The sequence below is a fragment of the Aspergillus oryzae genome, chromosome 1 (genome assembly GCF_000184455.2).
Source record: "Aspergillus oryzae RIB40 DNA, chromosome 1".
Taxonomy (NCBI): domain Eukaryota; kingdom Fungi; phylum Ascomycota; class Eurotiomycetes; order Eurotiales; family Aspergillaceae; genus Aspergillus; species Aspergillus oryzae.
This window is the reverse complement of record NC_036435.1, coordinates 6,095,179-6,114,579: the sequence shown is the minus strand read 5'-3', so window position 1 is coordinate 6,114,579 and position 19,401 is coordinate 6,095,179. Positions and strand designations below refer to the sequence as shown.

Sequence of the window (19,401 nt, the reverse complement as noted above, 5' to 3'; positions counted from 1 at the left end):
CTTGAGACTACATAGACAGAATGCTAGGATTCCGTTTTGGCAAAAAAAAAAAAAAAAAAAAAAAAAAAAAAAAAAAAAAAAAAAAAAAATAGAATAAAATAAAAATAAAAAATAAAAAGCCCGAGTGTAACCCATGTGACAAGAGACTTGCCGCCTCCCCCAACCGACAGACCAAAGTGTGGGGTAAAAATCGTGAGCTCGGGGGAACAATAGCACGAAAGACCCGAGCAAAACTCCACCAATCGCCCACTATCTTATCGCGCGGCGGGGTTAAGCTGGAGGAAAGAAGCAAAAGACACGACAACGAGCGTTAATAAATCGATTGAAAAAAATATCCGTACTATAATACTAGATTATACTCACACAATCCCTGACCTCCCCTCCTCCCATTCTGTAAACCAAAAACAACCAAGCACACAAAGAAAGAAACATACCAACCAACACAATGCCTCTCCCCCAACTCCTAGTAGGCAAAGTCGCCGCCATCACAGGCGGATTAACAGGAATCGGCAGGGTAATTCAATCCCGTCCCCAAAATCCCCCCTTTACATCCCAATAAACCCCAAATCTAACACAAATCCCAAAAGGCAATCGCCCTCGAATACCTCCGCCACGGCGCAAAAGTAGCCATCAACCACCTGGGCGGGCCAAAAGAGGAGCCCCTCCTCGAAGCCCTGCAAAAGGATGTCTCTGAAATTACCGGCGCCAATGCAAACAGCTTCATCACCGTTCCTGGAGATGTCACACAGCCCGACACGGGGCGTGACTTTGTCGCCAAAACGGTCGCTGCCTTTGGCCGATTGGACATCTTTGTTAGCAACGCTGGCGTGTGCAAATTCGCTGAGTTCTTGGAGTTCGTTATTCCCTATCCTCCCTATTTTAGTCTATCTTTGATGCTTGCAGAAGCAGGCTGTGTTCCACTGCTCAAAGTGAGAGTATATAGAGTATCCAGGTTTGCTAACATTTCCATTTCCATTCCCATTTGCAGAGTTGATCCCCCCCTCCTCGGCCACACTATAAACACCAACCTCTCCGGAGCCTTTTATGCCACACAGGCGGCGGGACGACAGATGGCGCTAGAGCAGTCGCCGCCCGGCGGGTCGATTATTGGGATAAGTTCGATTTCGGCGCTCGTGGGTGGCGGCCAGCAGACGCATTATACGCCTACTAAGGCTGGGGTTTTGAGTCTCATGCAGTCTTGTGCGGTTGCGTTGGGCAAGTACAATATCCGGTGTAATGCGTTGTTGCCTGGCACGATCCGGACGCAGCTCAATGATGAGGATATGAGTGATCCTGTCAAGAGGGAGTATATGGAGGGGAGAATTCCCCTTGGGAGACTTGGGCAGCCGCCGGATTTGGCGGGGCCGGCGGTGTTTTTGGCTTGTGAGGAGTTGAGTAGCTATGTGGTAAGTTACTTTTTTCTTTTTTTTCTTGGTGTTCAATGTTGCGGGTATATTGGGTGCTAATTGTGTGTTTATAGACTGGTGCGCAGCTGCTTGTGGATGGTGGGGCTTTTGTAAATCTTCAGTAGGTACTAGGTATAGATGGATAGATGGGAGTCTCTGTTGTTCATTTTGATAGATAGTGTATATAGTAAAAAAATTTTATAAGATCATATCTCGACTCCGTATGCTTTCACTGCTACTCCACCCCATATACCCCTCTGCTGCTCGGCGGTTAACTGCCTCTTCTCTAATATGCTTTCCACCACGTTCTTCCAACGTCTCCAGGTACCTTCGTTGCCGCCTCCCCCTACGTTGCAGACTGGCCAGTCAGACCCAAACATCACTCGTTCGGCGCCAAATGTATTAAAGACCACATCAGTCCAAGGACGAATTCTCTCCACAATAGAAGCAATATCAGGTTCGGCGTCCGAGGAAACTGGCGGTAGCTCAGAGAAGCCGCCCGAAAGCTTCATGTACGTGTTGGGATACTGTGCCATAGCGGTGACCAGAGACGACCATTCCAGAAACTCGGGGTGTGTGGTTACTGAGGCGTGCGATGGATCTGGAAGCCGGAGATTCGGCTTACAGAGGTGATCTGCGTGCTCGTCAGCTTTGGATAACAACTGCCACGACCAAAAGAGAGATGGGAGAGGAGGTATAATGGGAATCGGCAAGTTCAAACATACTGATTACTATAACAACCTTCTCGTCTTCTTTCACGCCATCATAGACCCTCCTCATCATTTCGACCGCCTCCCTCAACTGCCAAGACCCACCCAGTCTCGCATCCACCCCCAAATCGAACGCCAACTTTTCTCTCCCAAGCCATTTTAGCCCCTCAACAACGTCATCTTGCAACATGACACCCTTCGGCTTGTCTTGGAATAGATACCTCACGCCCCGAAGCTTCTTCCAGACGTCATCTGTCTTAGTACGTTCTCTCACTAGGCCCATGTATTTCTGCAGCGCAGCAGGTCCCCCGGGCACTGGTGCCCAGGGAGCAAACCCCAGACAGAGATGTCTATCTTGATCGCGATGACCCTCCCCCGCAACAGGAGTTCCGGTGATGATTCTCGTAATCAGCGAGACTTCATCTAGAGCATGAGACCAGCCTCCCCCAGCCTCCTCGACAGAGGAGATGCGATCTGTTTCTAAGAATATAAAGCCGCGCAGGTATGTTGGGTCAGCAGTATCTGCAGTGGTGGAAATTGAGGATGTCGCAAGGCGATACTCATCGACTGAGTGTTGGGATCCTAGGGGCGATCCAGGCCCATACCAGGCGAGGGTTGGGAGATGGGACTCCGGGAAAAGATGGATGTGAGAATCCACGATTGGAATAGGCATTTTGCAATGATTGTTATGGGCGTGATGTTTGTTGTGGTGGATCGCGATTCTAGTTGGGGAGATTGCGGGGTAAAGGATGGACTCAGTCGTTTTGGTCTTCAGTTGAACACGAAAATTGTGTCACCTGAGTGCAGTCAATTCCACATGAACTCTGTGCTGCTGCAGTGATCTATAAATGAACAGATCAATGGCCTCCAAGAATTGAGATTTAAGGGTGGGAGAGATCATTATTTGTCTCGGGGATCGCTGCGACGCCATTCGGTGATCATTAGGCCGAAGGATTTAAAGTACGGAATTGCAGGTACAATCACATCATTTCTTGTCCGAACGGGTACCCTTGGGACAATGCCTTAGGTCAGATATTTAATGAAGGGATTCCCAGACTATTGTTTCTTTGAGGAGTACCAACGTTCCCAATTTTCAGTGATGCGCGGTGATCTGACGACATCTGCCATAGCTTGCCGAGGCCATTCATCGCAATGCCCGAGGCCATCGCTTCCCCCTCATTCACTCCTGATCCCATTAACTCTCTCACACACTCATATGATTGGTTTGTAGGATCAACCGGATACAAGGCGACCATTAAGATGGCTTTCACAAGCGCTCGATGAAACCCACATAAGATGTGCAGTTGCAGCACCCCCGCAGCCAGTTGTGATCTCCACCTCTTCTTACCCTTCTCGGTTACACTGCCTAATAGCTAGGAACTTGGCGTGGCATGCTACCTAAGATAAAAGGAGCGAACTCGAGTCCACAGGCCTGCGAGGACACGTCTCACAACATCTGTCTTACAACAACCCCAATCACTTATTTATCAAACACGAAGCATAGATCCAAGTTCACACATAAGTCCGTTATGGCTACTTCTGAGATTCCACAGAAGCAAAAGGCGGTCGTCTATGACCAGCCTGGAACTGTGTCAACCAAAGTGGTAGAGCTAGACGTTCCCGAGCCTGGGGCAGGCGAGGTGCTGATCAATCTGTAAGCGATGACGGAAACCGCGGCGCAGTGACATGTCGAGCTGGACTCGGTATCCATCTGACACGTCTGCAGGTCCCATTCCGGCGTATGCCATTCGGACTACAGTGTCATGACAAACTCTGTATGTTGCTGGGAACCTTTTTGAAGATTATAATTTCAATACTCACACGGCCTCAAGTGGAGCTGGCTTCCACACCCAACACAGCCCGGACAAGTTGGTGGTCATGAAGGTGTCGGTAAGATTGTGAAGCTCGGGTCTGGAACCGAATCCTCTGGCCTTAAGGTCGGAGACAGGGTGGGAATCAAGTGGCTTTCCAGTGCTTGCACGAACTGTCGTATGTATAACCTTCCACCGTACACGTAGGGTACACATTGACCAGCTTTGTAGAACCATGTCAGGCTGGTGCGGAAGGACTTTGCGTCAATCAGAAGGTTTCTGGATACTATACCCCTGGCACTTTTCAGCAATATGTTTTAGGGCCGGCCCATTATGTGACACCTATCCCAGATGGCTTAGAGTCAGACGCGGCAGCACCCATGCTTTGCGCAGGTCTCACTGTCTATGCTGCCCTCAAACGAAGCAATGCTCGACCTGGACAGTGGGTTGTCATCTCTGGCGCCGGTGGTGGACTGGGCCACATCGCTGTACAGCTGGCCAGTAAGGGTATGGGGCTGCGTGTGATAGGTGTCGACCACGGCAGCAAAGAGGAGCTAGTCAAGGAATCCGGTGCAGAGCACTTCATTGACCTCACGAAATTCCCTATGGATGACAATGGCAAAGCCATATCCGACCATGTAAAGTCCCTTGCTGGTGGCCTGGGCGCTCATGCTGTCATTGTCTGCACGTCTTCCAACGCAGCCTACGCCCAATCTGTGCAGTTCTTGCGTTTCAACGGGACAATGGTGTGTGTTGGTCTTCCCGAAAACAACCCTCAGCCCATCGCGAGTGCGTTGCCCGTAACCTTAATCGGAAAGCATTGTTATATTACAGGGTCGGCCGTCGGTAACCGGAGGGAGGCAATTGAGGTCTTGGACTTCGCAGCGCGGGGCATCGTGAAGACTCATTTCCGAACGGAGAAGATGGACAAATTGACAGATGTCTTCGAGGAAATGCGCGAGGGTAAACTGCAGGGACGAGTTGTCCTGGACTTATCCTAAGTTAGCCGCTAGTTCCTTCATTCGCAATCTATCGTTTGAAACACAACGTAGTAAACGGAATGCCGAAATTCAGGGTTATAACTGTTGTTTGTAATGTGCCCGCTGAACGCGTGTTCAGATTGAAACATGAAGAACCACATACAGCTTAAATCAAAGAATGAAAAGAATAACAGTATGTACCTTGGCGTCCTAAGCGAGCGCTTGATGATCGGCAAATTAAGCCTCCATAAGTTCTCGGACATCGGGAAACATATTAAAGATAGAGTTATATGCACACTTACTATTAGTGGCTGCAAGTAGTGTGCACCTTTGCGTCATTAGCTCAGGGATACGGATTAGCTGTGTATTTTGCAGTTTTGGCGACGCGCAAGCACTACCACCTAGTATCTGATGGTACATCTGGAAGAGCATGGCAGTCTCGAGCGCCAGCGAAGGCATTCAATCGGTACTGGGCCGATGAGAATCATACACTCTCGGCTTACCTCTAAGTGTAGTCGTGGACTAAATAGCGAAGAACCACGAACGTAACCAAGTCAGTCATCGCGTTAGATCCCTGTCACTTCGGCTGGGTTGGTCAGGAAATCGTAGCGTAGAGCTCTTCTAAGCACTTCTGCGTTCCTTACACATTAGGCCTCAAATAGCATTTTAAGCCTTCAAGCCGCAACAATTCTGTGATAGAATTTTGCTAGACTTCGGTCGCCCAGTACGATTCTTGAGCTACTACCAACATCTTCGGGCTCAACAACCGCTTCGACATTCCCCCCTTTAAAGTGCTTATTCCCTTCTTGTCAAGCCTCAATCAGACGCTACCATGTGTTGTCTGTACTTTCTCTTTCGGATCGGGAAATCGGAAGAAGAACGTGGACTGATGGCTGTGTGATCAAACAGTTTCTTTTGTGCGGAGCACTCGGCAGTCAATTGCGACCAGCACTATTGGATATCATCCATGGCAGAAATGAAAGAATAGTCTGGACGGTTAGATTCGTTTAATTAGATCAGTACTGTCTCCAGTGTCACGGCCGTGATTGAAGCTCGGTAGCTCGGCTCTAGGAATTTCCAGTCACGTACCATCTCGAGGCCCCTGGCGAGAAGAGAGTTTTTTATAGTCGCAGAATGTGACAGAGAACCGGTGTTATTATTAGAAGAGGGGGTGGATGGTAGTCTAGTACCGTTCTTCCTCGTTCTCAGGGGATAGTCCATGGCACCGGCGAAGGGCATTACGAGGTTCGCATCCATCATGACGGTATTCGACGGGTTGAACTCAGCTATAATGTTCTTGGTGATAGGATCGTCGACAGCATCATCCTAGTGGCTTGTTAAGTCTACCAGGAAGATCGTGGTTTGGAACGTAGTTGGAGCCATCGAGGCCATGAGCACTGTAGAGGTTGCAGACCTCGAGGGTTGGTCATCTTAAAAGGAGGAAAAGGTCAGCTACCCAGCTATTGCTTAGGCTATGGTATATTGATCGATACTGTAGCATCGTACTTCAAACTTAACTTGCTTTCCATGGCTGTGGTGCTCTGGGAAGGGGTTTTGAAAGCATCAATGAGAAGCATCGCCTCATGCATATATATCTCCGCAAGGCGAGCAAGCCACGCATGGTCAAAACAGGGTGAGTAAATTGAGTCTAGGTAGTGCTAGCACGCTTTAGAGCATCGAGTATGGGAATAGACTATTTGGCTAAAAAGTTTGACAAAAATCAGTAATTGGGAAAGAAAAAAAAAAGTAGATCAAAAACCAAGATCTCGAGGAAAAAGAGAAAAAGGATGACCGACGCAGGGGTCGAACCTGCAATCTCTTGATTCGTAGTCAAGCGCCTTGCCATTGGGCCAGCCGGCCAATTGTTGAAGAACTGTACTTATATTTGACAATATAAGCCGTTTTGAGCCAACCAGGAACGTCTACGAATCAACCATACCAGAACTACATACTAGTGTGCGGGGACTGGTATGCACGATCGCCATGAACTGTTGATGGCATGCAGTTGTGGATTCCACGTTTTCCTCAATGTGGAGCTCTCTTATGCAATGCCATCTTAACTCAATTCATTTCATACTCGTTGCCCTTCGCCACATTGAAACCCATTGAACAGTATAATGACAGAAATGATGCAATTTGCGAAGCTAGAACAACTAGGTGACGCGTGAACCAAAGGTACACCTCGCTCACCATTGCCCTGCTGGGAATGCAGTGACCATGGTATTGGAACAATCCGGTACCGAGCTGTCGGGACTGGAGAATGAAGGACGTCGTAGTAATAGAGTTGGGTGCATTCCAGAGAGCCAGATAAAGTTCTTGAGAAACCATGGCGCCAACCCGGGTCTTGTGTCACCAGGATTTCGTGAAAGCGGGGAAAGTACATAGTGGCAAGTGCTTGTAATTGCTTTAGTGGAATGTGAGGTAGTGCAAAACTGATGGCAATACCAGGCCAGCTGGTATTTGGCCGAGCCATGATTCGTTGGTCTAAGCGGAAGCTATGGAATACAGGGTATCGAACAAAACATGAATGTACAGCACCGCCAAACATCAGCGAGTCCTTTTGCTCTGCCCGTGTCCCCCAGAACTAGCCGTCGCTGGCCGTTTTTGACCCGAGCCAGCAGAATTGGATTCAGCTCGACGGACCAGCGCATTCAACTTCAGTATGTATGCCTTTGGGGCGCGGTTCACTTCATTTTTCTGAAGAATTGCTCGCAGTCTCTCCTTGAATTGGTGAAGATCTGAGCCTGCTAACTGCTCGAGGGCATCCAAGATGAAGCACTCCCCTGTTTCCTCCGTCTTCCCGATAAGCTGATGGTATAAATTACGTTGATCCTCGTCCTCCCCACCGAAGGTCACTCCACCCCAGTGGTTCCCATCGAGCGCGTCCTTATTCCGGTTGCAGATGTCCTCCAGAAGCGTCACCAGGGCTTTAGCGGCTCCTTCGAAACCATGTGGTGCTCGCGTAGCAATGTTCGCTTGAATGCGATTGACATTATGTTGCAATTCTCCGATCACGCTGTTGACGTCCGCGTTTGATCCTTCCGGACGCTGTCCCGTTTGGCAGTAGCGATCGAAATCTGCCAATAACTTCCGCGATTTTTCCTGTACTTTATCAAAATAGATCGCCGCACAGGCCCCGGGTGGCATGGCTTTGCACAGGCTAAAGTACACCATGTCATCGTGTACCGCAAGCCGAAACATGGTGGCCTCAAAGTCTCCTTGCACCACACACTGTTCTGGAGTGCGCGATTGGCCATCGTCATCTATAAGATCGAGGCGAAAATCCTCAGGGAGTACGGCTGTGTCGAAGGCAGACATAAGGTCTCTCACTTTCTGCGGACGGCTCATGCCGCCCTCCACTTCTGAACGGACATATTGCCAGCTCAATTGCTCCGCAACTGTTTCGAGTTTGTCATCAAGGAGTCGTTCGATGCGGGTGAAGACTGGAGGGTGACCATCGCTCGATAACGGCACATCATAATCGGGAATTTGAGGGATAAGACAGCCATGAAGCTGGTCGACAAGCCACTTCTCGGAGGTTAGCAGAGATTGACGATTGCGGTAGATCGTGCTAGAACTCACGAAAACGTGCGGACAGGCAATCCCAGGCAGGCCCATGAACGTCGAGCAGGTGCACGTATAACCACCTGAGCCGATATGAACTTGTGGCCGCTCTGAAAACTGGAAATCAAACCCTGTCTTAGTTCTACGGCAGCCGATCACATCGAATCGACTCGTCAAACCCACAAGGGCTCTCGCTTCGGACTCGGGATCCAGTTTTGTAAGATCATAGGTGATGCCAGATTTTCCTTGTAGAGTAGAGAATTCAGGCAACTCCCCTCCAACCTCACTCTCGTCACTCCCTGTTTCCATGAGTGCACTGTCATCATCGGGATGCGGTGTTCCTTCGGGCTGAGTTGGCCTTTGTGGCATTTTGTCGTCGATAGACAGGCCGCGGAATTGTCTTGTAGGGGCGGACATGGAGAACAGATATATGCAAACGATCTAACCTTGGATTTGAGCTCGCAAAAAGGGTGTTTGTAATCTTGGTATCAGATGAACCCAACGGCCAACCGGTATTTATAGTTTGCCGCGAACCACGGGTGAGTGCGGGTACATTTCGACCAAGAGAACCCCCAGCACGCCGTAGTCAAGCAGGTGTCACAGCAAGAAATAGCATCCTTTCGGCTGATCTGCTATTTCTGGTGTAGGCTGCCATTCACTCGCCTTCGCCGCACGACGAAATCGAAAGAGTAGCAATCTGTGAAAACCCGAGAATACAGTCCTTAGGTTGAAAAGTAGTTTCCGATGGCTCGCGCGTGCAGTGTTACACCATGGTGCCCTATGAAAAGCTATGGAAAGGGGCCTAAACTGGAAGGGGGAAGACCATGGCAGCTGGGCACAGGCGGCGTAGTACCTCGAGCCACCGACGGAGGGCAAAGATCGTGATAACAGGGTTAGGAGATGCTGAATCACAAGACCGTTAAGTTGAACCATACAAAAACGGACAAGATTTTGTGCACCCGGTAGCCAATTACGGAACTCAACCGAGCCGGCGAGGTCCCGAGCACGGAGGTGTTCTTAACTTAACGCCCAGTAAGGTGGATGCACCGATATCTGGGAGGGTACCGCTAGTATAAAGTTCTTTTCTTGTTGCGGCACAGGCATTGGCAGCTGGAACTGGGCGAGATGTATCGACGCCCCCAATTTAGTGGGAGCCGGCAAGCCCTTACGTTTTACGTTCACGGATCCCGTAGTGGATGATGCTGATCACTAGGCCTTGAAAGTGATAGTATGGCACATCTACCTGCGCCGCAAAGGGTGGTTGACATGTCCAGGCGACAGGTAAAGTCGTCTGACAAGGAAAACCGTTTATGGACCAAGAGACTCTCTGACGAAGGCTGTCCTGAAAACCTCATAGACTATGAGGCTGCACTTGGGCCACATTTAGAGTTTATCCCTGGTGGTTGGGAGAATAATAATATGATTTCAAGGCTTGAGCGGCGTAGGTCCTGTGCCACCTAGGCGCGTATTTATACGAGACTTGCTGTGGCACGGCAGTGGCCGTTATCGCCATAATGTACGGAGGAATTAACTGCGCAAAATGTATCAGCCGCAGCCCTCTCTCGAGAGTAAGGAGTACCTTTAACTTGAACAGCCCAGTACTGATTACGTGCTTTGCTCCAGATGCTTGAGTCTGCGCCAGCACTCGCTTTTCCTGTGGTTCATCCGCCGACTTCTGTTGGTAAGAATTAAGCCACTCCGTATGACTGGCTCCTGATGGATCTGTTTGAACCTTTTTATCTGTCCTATTTACTTCCTCTTCTCTTCTTATCGTGAAATGCATCTAAGCGGAGGAGAGAAAATTGAGAAGTATATATTATATTCCACATTGCTCCCGTTGAACTCCGAAGTCATGGAGAGAGATGGGCGGTCTCAGCCACCAGCAGTGTCTTCAGTCCCATGACCAGCCTCCAACACAAGGACTCTAGTCTAGAAAACAATCCAATAAAAGGTGCACAATTCTGCATGTTACTGTCCACCTTGACTAATAAACTGAAAGATTCTAGTATGAGTTGGTATCAACAAATACTGCGCTCGAAAGAAGAGCTTCGCGTGCAATTTTGATTTCGATGTGTCAGAAAAGAGGGAAATAGTTACATCGTGAAAATTATTATATTTACTATAAAAGATAACAGTCCCTAAAAATACCTAATTCGGCGGTTGTGGAGTATTCCTTGCGGCATTTCTCTTCTTTGCATTCTCGAGAGCCTTGCGAAGCCGCTCCTGATGTTCCTGATCCTCATCGGTTTTTTTGGGACCAGCGCTAGCCGTAGGGCGAGGACCAGGGAAAAGAACGTCAATAGGGTGGCCTACAGGGGCAGATTCTGATGGGCGGTTCGGCTTGGTGATGGGAGCTTTGCCTAAGGATTTGAGGAGGTTGTTGATGGTGGCGGTAATATCGGCGGGTGCAGCGCGGACACTGTCCAATTTGGATTTAAGATCTGCCTGGATTTTGGCATCCTCTTTCTTTTTGTCGTCCTCGAGTCGTCCGAATACATCGTCATCTGCGTTAGAATAACGTGCTTCGGCAACAGAAACGCCGTAATCGGCATCGTTGAGAGCTGAATCTGCGATGCCGAAATTGTGCAGGATTGATTCGGAATCCTGACGTAGAGAGTCTACTAGGTTATACACAGATCTCAAGATATGTTCGATCTCAGAGTCGGGTAAGTTAGATGAACGAATGGTTGCGGCATCGATCTTCGACAATTTCGCAGAAACATCGTCGAGAAGACTCTGGTTCTCTCCCAGCCCGTGCATGATCGCATCGTCGAATGAATCCATTAACCTGTTCGCCCTCTCATCCCGGTCTTTCGCCGCTTCTAAAATATTTCGCTTCTCCATCTCATCAAACTCCCGATCCAGTTGCTTGAGGGCTACTGAATCTCCCATGAAAACTAGAGGCCGTCTTTCGGTTTTCTTTCGTCGATGTTCACGGTCCAGAGCTATTTCTAGACGTTTCTGGTAGCGAGCCTCAAGCTTTTGGTAGATCCCATTCACTGTTTTCATCGTGTGAGACAAATTGTATTTGTCTGTCACTGAGTTCTTGATCTTGTTGTTCTCATGATCAAGCTGGCCAAGCGCCGAGTCATACTGTGTTTGGAGTGCAGAAATCTCTTTCTGCAAGCGTTCATCCAGCGGATTGAACACCTTTGCAATGTAGTCGTCCAGTTCTTGTCTTTCTTCGTCTAGTTGAGCACGGGCTTCCGTTTGGCGGAATTCTTCCTCAAGGACATTAATGTCTGCATATCCTATCTCTCTTCCGTTAAACAACGCATCAATGCGTTTCTCGGACTCCTCTTGACGATGCATGCGCTGCTTGTCTACTTTTTCTCTGCGAGATTTGTTCGCAGTCTCCCAGGATTTAACCGCCTCCTTTATATAATCAAAGTCTGTTGAATACTTCTCTAAGTTCTTTCGTGTTGTAATGTGCCATGAGCTTTCTGATTGCTTAGCCAGGGGTGACGATACCATGGAGCGCAGATCATCAACTGGGCCACTAGGCCTTCCTTTCCTGAGTGACATTGGTAAAGGAGGGGGAGGAGACGACTTCCTACGGGATGCCTTGCGGTAAGCAACGCTTTTCTCCCTGATTAGTCCAATGAAAGTTTCGTCGTCATTTCCTGCAAGAGGGGCCGTAGAGTGGGAATCTTCTTGAAATCCTGAGTGCGGGGCGTTCGACATCACCCGCCCACTTTCCGCTGAGGCTTGTCGTAAGGCCGAGTAGGCCTGGTATGCAGGGCGATCAATTACAAGGTGATCGGAGCCCCGTTGAGGGCCTTCGGTGTATCGAAATGGTGTGTATATAGGTTGTGGGGGGTTAGTTGTTAAAGGAGACAACTCCTGCTTATCAAGCATAGAAGGTGGTACCGACGTAGCCCTCAAGGGTTGGGACTGATTTTGATGCCCTAAGCTATGTCCTTTCCCTGGCGGTTGAGAAGCAGGTCTTTGAAGACCAAGAGTACTAGGCGTTTCAACCCTGGGAATGATAGGACGGCCTCCTGGGCTATACTTTCCGTCTTCAAGGTCTTCCGAAGCGTCGGCTGACTCGTTGCCCTCCTCTGATTCAACCGGTATTAAGCCTGACTCGACTGGAGGGGAAGCCTTACCAGACTTCTGGCTTGACTCCTCCGAAGCTGGTGTCGGCTTTTGACTGGGAGCTTCTTCATTTTTGGGTTCATGCTCAATGTTGTACAAGATCTCACGTAGTTTAGTTTCCTTGGACATGAAAGCTGTAAATATCTTGAAGCGCTCCATATCAGAATCAGCAACTGCCTCCTTTCGTAACATAGCCACGTAGCGTTCCAATGAAGACTTGGACCAAGGATCTAAGTCTTCATAGGGATCTAACGGCTTGAGTTGTGGAGATAATGCGTCCACCTTGGCACTGGTTTCGTTAGGGGTGTTGCTTGAGGGGGGAGTATTTGGGCCCGACTGAACTTCTTTACGCGGTACACTGGAATCCTGTTTTACTTTGGGGATCTCAAGCGGGCTGAGCTTCTGCATTGGTGTTGGGCTATCCGTTCGAGAACTGATACTTTGACCAGCTTGGGTGATTGAGGGTTGAAGGTCCGTAGTAACGGGCCGATTCCAGGCTTCAATGACACCATCAATGCTCTCAGACGTCCCAGTGGTAGAGGCAGTACTGTACGTCGACCCAGAAGTATCCGTTCTGATTGGGCGAGGCGGATCTTGAATGCCCTGTGTTGCGCTGGAACTGCTTAAGAAAGGCTGCGCTGCCGTGGTATCTTGGGTATGAACAGGCTGACTTATAGGGGACACATCCGCAGGCGGCGTAGATATCACAGTCTGACTGCCTGAAGTTGCAGTGGGAATTGGTGCAGGGTATCGTGGTGTTGGCTCCGATGTAGCACTTGAATGAGTGCCGTTGCCATGTTTAACCCCAAAAGCCTCCACATCATCAACGTCTCCTGGAGTAGGTGTCAAATGCTCCCAGTCAGAAGGACCACCAGAGCCCAATACAGCGGTGTTTGTGGGAAGAGCATTGTGGCTGGTCTTAGGAGGGACTGGGGGAGCGGTCACAGGTAGGCCAGCTCCACATGGTACGGGATTTGCAGCGGTCAGTGGGACTTGCCCCGATAATGTTGGTTGTGGTGATGAGGCGTTAGAAGAAGAGAGAGAGGCATGCTGTTGGGCGCTACTGTTTTGCGAACTATGAGACTCTCCAGAAGGAAGGACCGAATACGGCGGAGGCGACAACTGCTGCGATGGTTGACTACCTTGCTGTGGTATTGAGCTTTGGTACCCAGGAGGTACTGGAGGTGGCGGAGGTGGAGATAGAGGGCTAACCACAGGGGCCTGAGATACATGCGGAGCATTCGTCGTCCATTGTGGTTGATATTCTGCAGCTGAAGTTGGAGGCCCATATGTTGGATTGACTTGTAAAGGCTTATTGTCCAACGGGCTCACTATCGGAGACTGTGCACTAGAAGAATGGGCAGGAGTACTCGGGGGCCGAGGCTATAAGATACCGTCAGTACGGTAATGGCTTGGTACACTGGAGTTGAGATTTACAGGAAGCGGCGGAGGCGCGTAGATAGGATATTGCTGCCTGTTGTACTTTACACCCCAAGCGCTAGTATCCATGCCGGCTGAGCCAGGGGCTGGCGAGGCACTTGCGCCAGAGCCAGGCGCGGGACCAGATATAGAGCCATATGTGCTCGGATTATAAGAAGATGCCGATAGTGGAGGATGAGGAGGTGGTGGAGGAGGAGGCGGCGGAGTAGGCCCAGGTGTAGGCTTCCGTGAGGGCCGCTGTTGCGCAGTCGATGGAACCCGCCATTCTGGTACTGGAGGACCCGAATTTTGTTGGCCAGAAGAACTAGACTGAGGATGCGACCCGTACATATCTAAAATAATATACGAGTGAGCTGTTGTGCGGCTTGTAGAGGACACTTCCAACTTACTGAAGTGAAGCAGGAACGCGGGGTTTGAGCGTCAGGGGAGTACGAGTCCCGAGTGGTGATGAACTGATCTGCTGACCTGTCGCTGACTTGGACCAACAACACATCTCTTACATGAAGAGTCGTGTTGCTGTGAGGTTAAATTAAGTATAGAGAAAAGAGCAGCAGGGGAAGAGAAGAAGGCTGTGCCTAGGTGATTAATCGAACAGTTTATTTTAGGTATCATTTGATCTCCGACTGCGCCTGACGCTATCTCCGGGGTTCCCCACCGGTTTATGTTTAGGCAAACTATTGTTTGTTATTCAGTGTTTAATATGACAGTCCCCTTTTCTGGATCTGCCCGCATACTTGAACTGGGAGAGACGTGAGATATATATTTTCAAATTCCATTATATGCATACAAAAACGCAAAACCCAGTATAACTAGTAAAATACATATAATTTAACAGGAAAGCCGAGTCCATCCAATAGCGCTGCATGTGGAAAGGATACGGCGGGATAAAGGGTACACGTGAGACAGCATAACGGGAATCTAGAAGATGCTTGAAAGGAGAGAAGCAATTCCATATCTAATCGGTCACTCTCAGTCGTCTTCCCAACTTCTCTAATTCACCAATCACACCACCACCGGCCAAGCTCCACTTCTCACCAACCCATTCGTCGTTGATCTTCTCCCGCAGAAGGCCACTGCGAGCAAAGTATTCCATGAAGCCCCGAGCTTCGTCCCGGGTGAGGCCACCAAGTGTCTGGAGCTCTAGCATGCCTTCTTTGGCGACAGTTGGCTTCGAAGAGTCAAAGGCATCAATAACACGCTTGTCAGCTCCGCTGTATGGATCTGCTTGAGGAAATTCAGGTGCCGAAGCATTCAGGCCAGCCTGGCGAGCAGCGATTTGCTTGAGTGCAACCTCGAAACTGTAGATCGTTGGGTTATTGGAAGCGGAAGTGGAGTAGAGCAAGAGACCACCATTTGGAAGGGCAGGCTTTCCGGTACCAGGCTTCAATAGCCCGAGGAAGTGCCGCACGAACACAAGGTCGTGAGCATGGATGGGTTCAAATTCGACAGAGCGGTATTCGCTGTTCTTCATCCAATGGGCGAGGCCGTCAACAGTTACAAGCATAGGCGGCCGAGGCTTGAAGTTCTTGTCAAATCCAGAAGCAGCGGAGGTTGCAGTAAGCTCAGCCCACAATGCTTGGAAGACGGTCCAGGCAATGGCGGGGTCCTGGATTCCAAGTTTGGCAAGCTCCTCTAGAGTCATTCCAGCTTTAACGGAAGACTTGAGGGCAGCATGCTCCCGGGAGACGTGTAGGGTCTTCAAAACCTGCTCATTGGCGACCACTGTGCGAGACAACAATGTAGCAGTCGCCTCATTCTGAACATACAGGTTTGGGGTTTCATCAGAGAGAGGAGCGTAACCAGTATGCGCAATCACTAGATCCTGGGCTAAAGGACATGTTAGGAAGACTAGAAGGAGACGCATATAGATGATATCTACTTACGCTCTGGAACAGTAAACACAACCCACTGCTTGGTGAAAGCCATGGCCATAGCTTGCAGCAAGTGAACAGTTTTTCCTGACCCTCTGACACCAGTGACGATCTTCTTGACAGACCTTCCCTTGTCTTGACCCTCATTAGAGATAGAGTCAATCAGTCTGCCCAATTCCAGTGTCTCCCGTCTCACCACTGTGCCAGGCCGGCGGAATATCGACCAGCCCTGTTTAGGCTTGAAAGCCTCAACCGCCCTCAGCTGAGTGAGCATCGGTACAGGAAGGCCGAGAATAGATCCCCGGAGGCGCGCATCGACCATAGTCTCTGATGTGAAGTCCTGCATACCCTCGACTTCAAGGGCGTTGGGATTGCTGAGAACGATACGTTTCCGCAGCGCTTTCCGCTCTCCGACAGGAGGTGGACGCGCCCTTTCAACCGGCTTCTTCTTCTTCATTCTGGCGGATTTGGCCTGACGATACTTGGGAGGGCCATCCAAGCTGTTTTTCTTCTTTGTTGGCAATGCATAACGCACCGTCGATGTGTGGAATGCTGCTGCTCTTGGTGCTGCTACCGTCGGAGGTAAAACGGCTCGAGGTGTCGGACGAAGCCGCGTCAGGCAGCCCCAGCAAAAGGAGGAAACCATTGTGTTGCAACACACTGGCTCAGCGGCCAGTGGTACGACGATCAATGGAAACTGCTGTAGGATAAAGGAAGGGGAGGCCGCGTTGATTGTTGCTCAAGCGTATGAACTGGATTGAAATTCGGAGCACAATTTGGAACTTCAACTAAGATTCCTCAGATTACCTATTCGAGTTTAGTGTAGTTGCCGCAAGCCCAACTCCGAAGGCGGTCTGTCAATATTGTGCTCATCTTAAAGCGGCTCCCCAAAATTTATCAACCAACTTTTTTTTCCGCTTCAGTTTTCCTAGCGGCTAGTCAATCTTACAAACCTGTCGTACTTTTTTCTAGTGCATATAATACCTCACTGGATTCAACTGAGGTGCGCCTGACAATGTCGGAAACCGCAACAACGACAGCTGCCTCCGCGGCATCGAAATCAAAGCCCGAGAGATTGTGAGTTGCTATCTATAGTAGTCGGTCGATGTATAGATCGTATGTACGAGGTATACTAATTGCAATGGCAATTTGCAGGCCCATTACAGTCTCCAAACCTACTCCATACACTTTTGATCTCGGCCATCTCCTCGCGAATGACCCCAACCCTCTTGAAATCTCTCGGTCCGAACCAGTAAATGTCTCTCTGAAGGCCACCGCCCGCGATGGTGTGCAGTCTCTCCTCAACCAACTTCTCACTACTTGTCCTATTACCTCCTCACAACAAGGTGTGCTCCTGACGCTTCCTGCTCCCACAACTGTTCTTCCCAGACATAAGCCCCTGCCGACACCCAAGCCACCCACCAAGTGGGAACTTTTCGCGCGCAAGAAGGGCATTGGCAGATTCAGTGGCAAGGCTGGTGCTGGACTTGCTGAGAAGGAGCGCCGGAAGAAGCTGGTCTATGATGAAGAGAAGGGCGAGTGGGTTCCTCGTTGGGGTTATAAGGGAAAGAATAAGTCGGATGAGGATTGGTTGGTTGAAGTAAATGAGAAGGATTGGAAGAAAGAGGAGGAAGCTGCGGCTAAGGGAAGCTCGATTCGTGGGATGTCGCGGGCTGAGCGTAAGGAGAGGATACGACGAAACGAAAGGAAGATGAGGAACAATGAACGGAAATCCAGGAAGTCGGGTGGTGGTTAAGAGATGAGTTGTGCAACTTGCTAATCAAGGCTCTTCCGTTGGGCTTTGACCAAATTCCTCAACTCTTTATTTGTCTGGAATACTGGGCTTATCAGGCGTTTGGATTGGAGTCGCCGGTCTTTGATGTCTCATGTTGCCTGAATGGATTGCTGCCATTTGGGCTCAAAAAGTAAAGCAGCTGTGTCGGATTTTCAACACTTTTTATTCTTTGTCCTTGCCTAGTGCCCGAGAACAACTCATGTATATTCTGCTAGCATATTTCTGCGGCTCTATACCTAGAACCTCATTCTTGTAACGCAATAGGAAGCATTTGCTATTTCATCAGATTCTCTCAGTGTGACGTATGGTTTAATCATTGATCTATGTTACAAAGTATGTACCAGCATAGCACTCCAGAAACATGCAGTTAAGAATGAACCATAAGGGTAAGGTACCAAACAAGCTCCTATGTGGGGAATCAACGAATGTATAAAAACGTCAAGAGCAAAAAATACATCCATGCGGATTTGTAGCTGCCTGGGGCAAATACACGCCAAAAGCTACGCAATGATAGAACGAGAAAAGGGAGACAACCAATAAAAAAAAAATAAATAAAAGTAATGGAAAAATAACATAAAAAAAATTTGGAGGACAACATGATCAGATGATAGAAAGAACAATCCGAATTTGTACAAGCCAAACAAGAGATAGGGTAGAGTTTGATAATCAAAGGACTCCGGAGGCGCCAGACATGCACACTGATATAAGAAAGGGGCGAAAATGGCTAGAAGCAAACAGACATAAATGAAGCAAAACAGTCCGGAAGATTGATTAAAGTAAGATAGAAAAAGATTGCGAAGATTCAGGTTCGGAGTAAGGAGAATAACGCTTGCAGTGCGGATCCAGTCCGAGACTTTGAAGTGGCAATTCTCAGGTCTCAAGTCTAAAACAAACTGAGAGATGCGCGGGCCAGCCTGGTCGAAGAGCTCAAATGTGCAATGCCGGATTGTATGTGCGCCAACCGTTTAGAAAATATAGAAGGCTCATATCGACGGAATGAAGGGCTCAACCCATCAAAACTGAACGGTGGTTTTCGACTGGGGCGTTCTCATATCTGAATAGGAGACAGCGGAGGCCCTAGTTCAGGAAGCTGGGAAATACTCCTAGTATGTGCAGTCTCAATGTTGTTGGGCCTGTTCTTGCGGGCTTTAGCTGTCTCAGGACGAGAAGGCTGCTCTTGAATGGAAGGCTGGCTACTACCAGATGAAGATATAGCTCTCTCTTCCAAACTCGTGGGTTGTGGAAAACTCGCACCAGTATCCTGTTTTGTATGCGCTAATCTTTCTTTTTCGTCCATTCCCTTTTCGATCTCAAGATATTCCTTCTCTGTCCAGCAGCCCTGCCAACAGTTTTTCCAATCACAGACAAGAAAGTTAAAACAGAAGGCATCTATCTTCATGCAAGGTTGGAAGCAGATGCAGAGATTGGGGTAGCTCATCTTGTTTTGATCAACATAGGAATGCAGAAGATTCAAGTGACATGTGATGGCGAAGAGAAGGTAGTAATGATATGGGGGTAGCTTTGAAAGCTCATCTTTGAGCATCTGTGGAGCAGTGGTTGCGCCCTCACATTTCTCGGCGATCATGGCTTGTGTTTCTTTGGGGAAAAGCTCATCGGGTAATTCTCTCAGCCAAGCTTTGAACATGGAACCAATTGTATTGATGTCATAGAGGTCCGATACATCGAAGAGGTTGATGTCAAGCTCTGGATGAATGTTAAAAGACGC

General features: G+C 49.1%; 7 protein-coding genes and 1 non-coding gene across 8 annotated transcripts; 3 read left to right on the top strand and 5 right to left on the bottom strand.

Moving 5' to 3' along the window:
• Positions 1-445: 445 nt before the first annotated feature.
• AO090005000123 (SDR family NAD(P)-dependent oxidoreductase) lies at positions 446-2,957 on the top strand (the record flags this gene model as incomplete). Its single annotated transcript, XM_023234261.1, has 4 exons — positions 446-514; positions 588-853; positions 989-1,406; positions 2,955-2,957. 4 exons carry the CDS (start codon positions 446-448, stop codon positions 2,955-2,957), a joined length of 756 nt encoding a protein of 251 aa, XP_023088816.1.
• Positions 2,958-3,645: 688 nt separating this feature from the next.
• On the top strand, positions 3,646-4,928 carry AO090005000125 (zinc-dependent alcohol dehydrogenase; the record flags this gene model as incomplete). The annotated part of the gene is made up of 4 exons (XM_001817186.3): positions 3,646-3,770; positions 3,843-3,891; positions 3,949-4,105; positions 4,159-4,928. The coding sequence occupies 4 exons, from the start codon at positions 3,646-3,648 to the stop codon at positions 4,926-4,928; spliced, it is 1,101 nt and encodes a 366-aa protein (XP_001817238.1).
• Positions 4,929-6,695: 1,767 nt separating this feature from the next.
• Positions 6,696-6,767, bottom strand: AO090005t00003. Its single transcript has one exon. It is a non-coding gene; the product is annotated as a tRNA-Arg (tRNA).
• A 687-nt stretch (positions 6,768-7,454) lies between these two features.
• Positions 7,455-8,888, bottom strand: AO090005000126 (uncharacterized protein; the record flags this gene model as incomplete). Its single annotated transcript, XM_023234259.1, has 1 exon — positions 7,455-8,888. The coding sequence occupies one exon, from the start codon at positions 8,886-8,888 to the stop codon at positions 7,455-7,457; it is 1,434 nt and encodes a 477-aa protein (XP_023088817.1).
• A 1,731-nt stretch (positions 8,889-10,619) lies between these two features.
• On the bottom strand, positions 10,620-14,502 carry AO090005000127 (uncharacterized protein; the record flags this gene model as incomplete). Its single annotated transcript, XM_023234258.1, has 3 exons — positions 10,620-13,952; positions 14,007-14,386; positions 14,475-14,502. The coding sequence occupies 3 exons, from the start codon at positions 14,500-14,502 to the stop codon at positions 10,620-10,622; spliced, it is 3,741 nt and encodes a 1,246-aa protein (XP_023088818.1).
• Positions 14,503-14,964: 462 nt separating this feature from the next.
• Positions 14,965-16,526, bottom strand: AO090005000128 (mitochondrial 37S ribosomal protein mS29; the record flags this gene model as incomplete). The annotated part of the gene is made up of 2 exons (XM_001817189.3): positions 14,965-15,836; positions 15,893-16,526. 2 exons carry the CDS (start codon positions 16,524-16,526, stop codon positions 14,965-14,967), a joined length of 1,506 nt encoding a protein of 501 aa, XP_001817241.1.
• A 369-nt stretch (positions 16,527-16,895) lies between these two features.
• AO090005000129 (ribosome biogenesis protein RRS1) lies at positions 16,896-17,636 on the top strand (the record flags this gene model as incomplete). The annotated part of the gene is made up of 2 exons (XM_001817190.3): positions 16,896-16,957; positions 17,036-17,636. The coding sequence occupies 2 exons, from the start codon at positions 16,896-16,898 to the stop codon at positions 17,634-17,636; spliced, it is 663 nt and encodes a 220-aa protein (XP_001817242.1).
• A 1,052-nt stretch (positions 17,637-18,688) lies between these two features.
• AO090005000130 (Rho GTPase-activating protein) lies at positions 18,689-19,320 on the bottom strand (the record flags this gene model as incomplete). The annotated part of the gene is made up of 2 exons (XM_023234257.1): positions 18,689-18,729; positions 18,930-19,320. The coding sequence occupies 2 exons, from the start codon at positions 19,318-19,320 to the stop codon at positions 18,689-18,691; spliced, it is 432 nt and encodes a 143-aa protein (XP_023088819.1).
• Between the last annotated feature and the right edge of the window lie 81 nt (positions 19,321-19,401).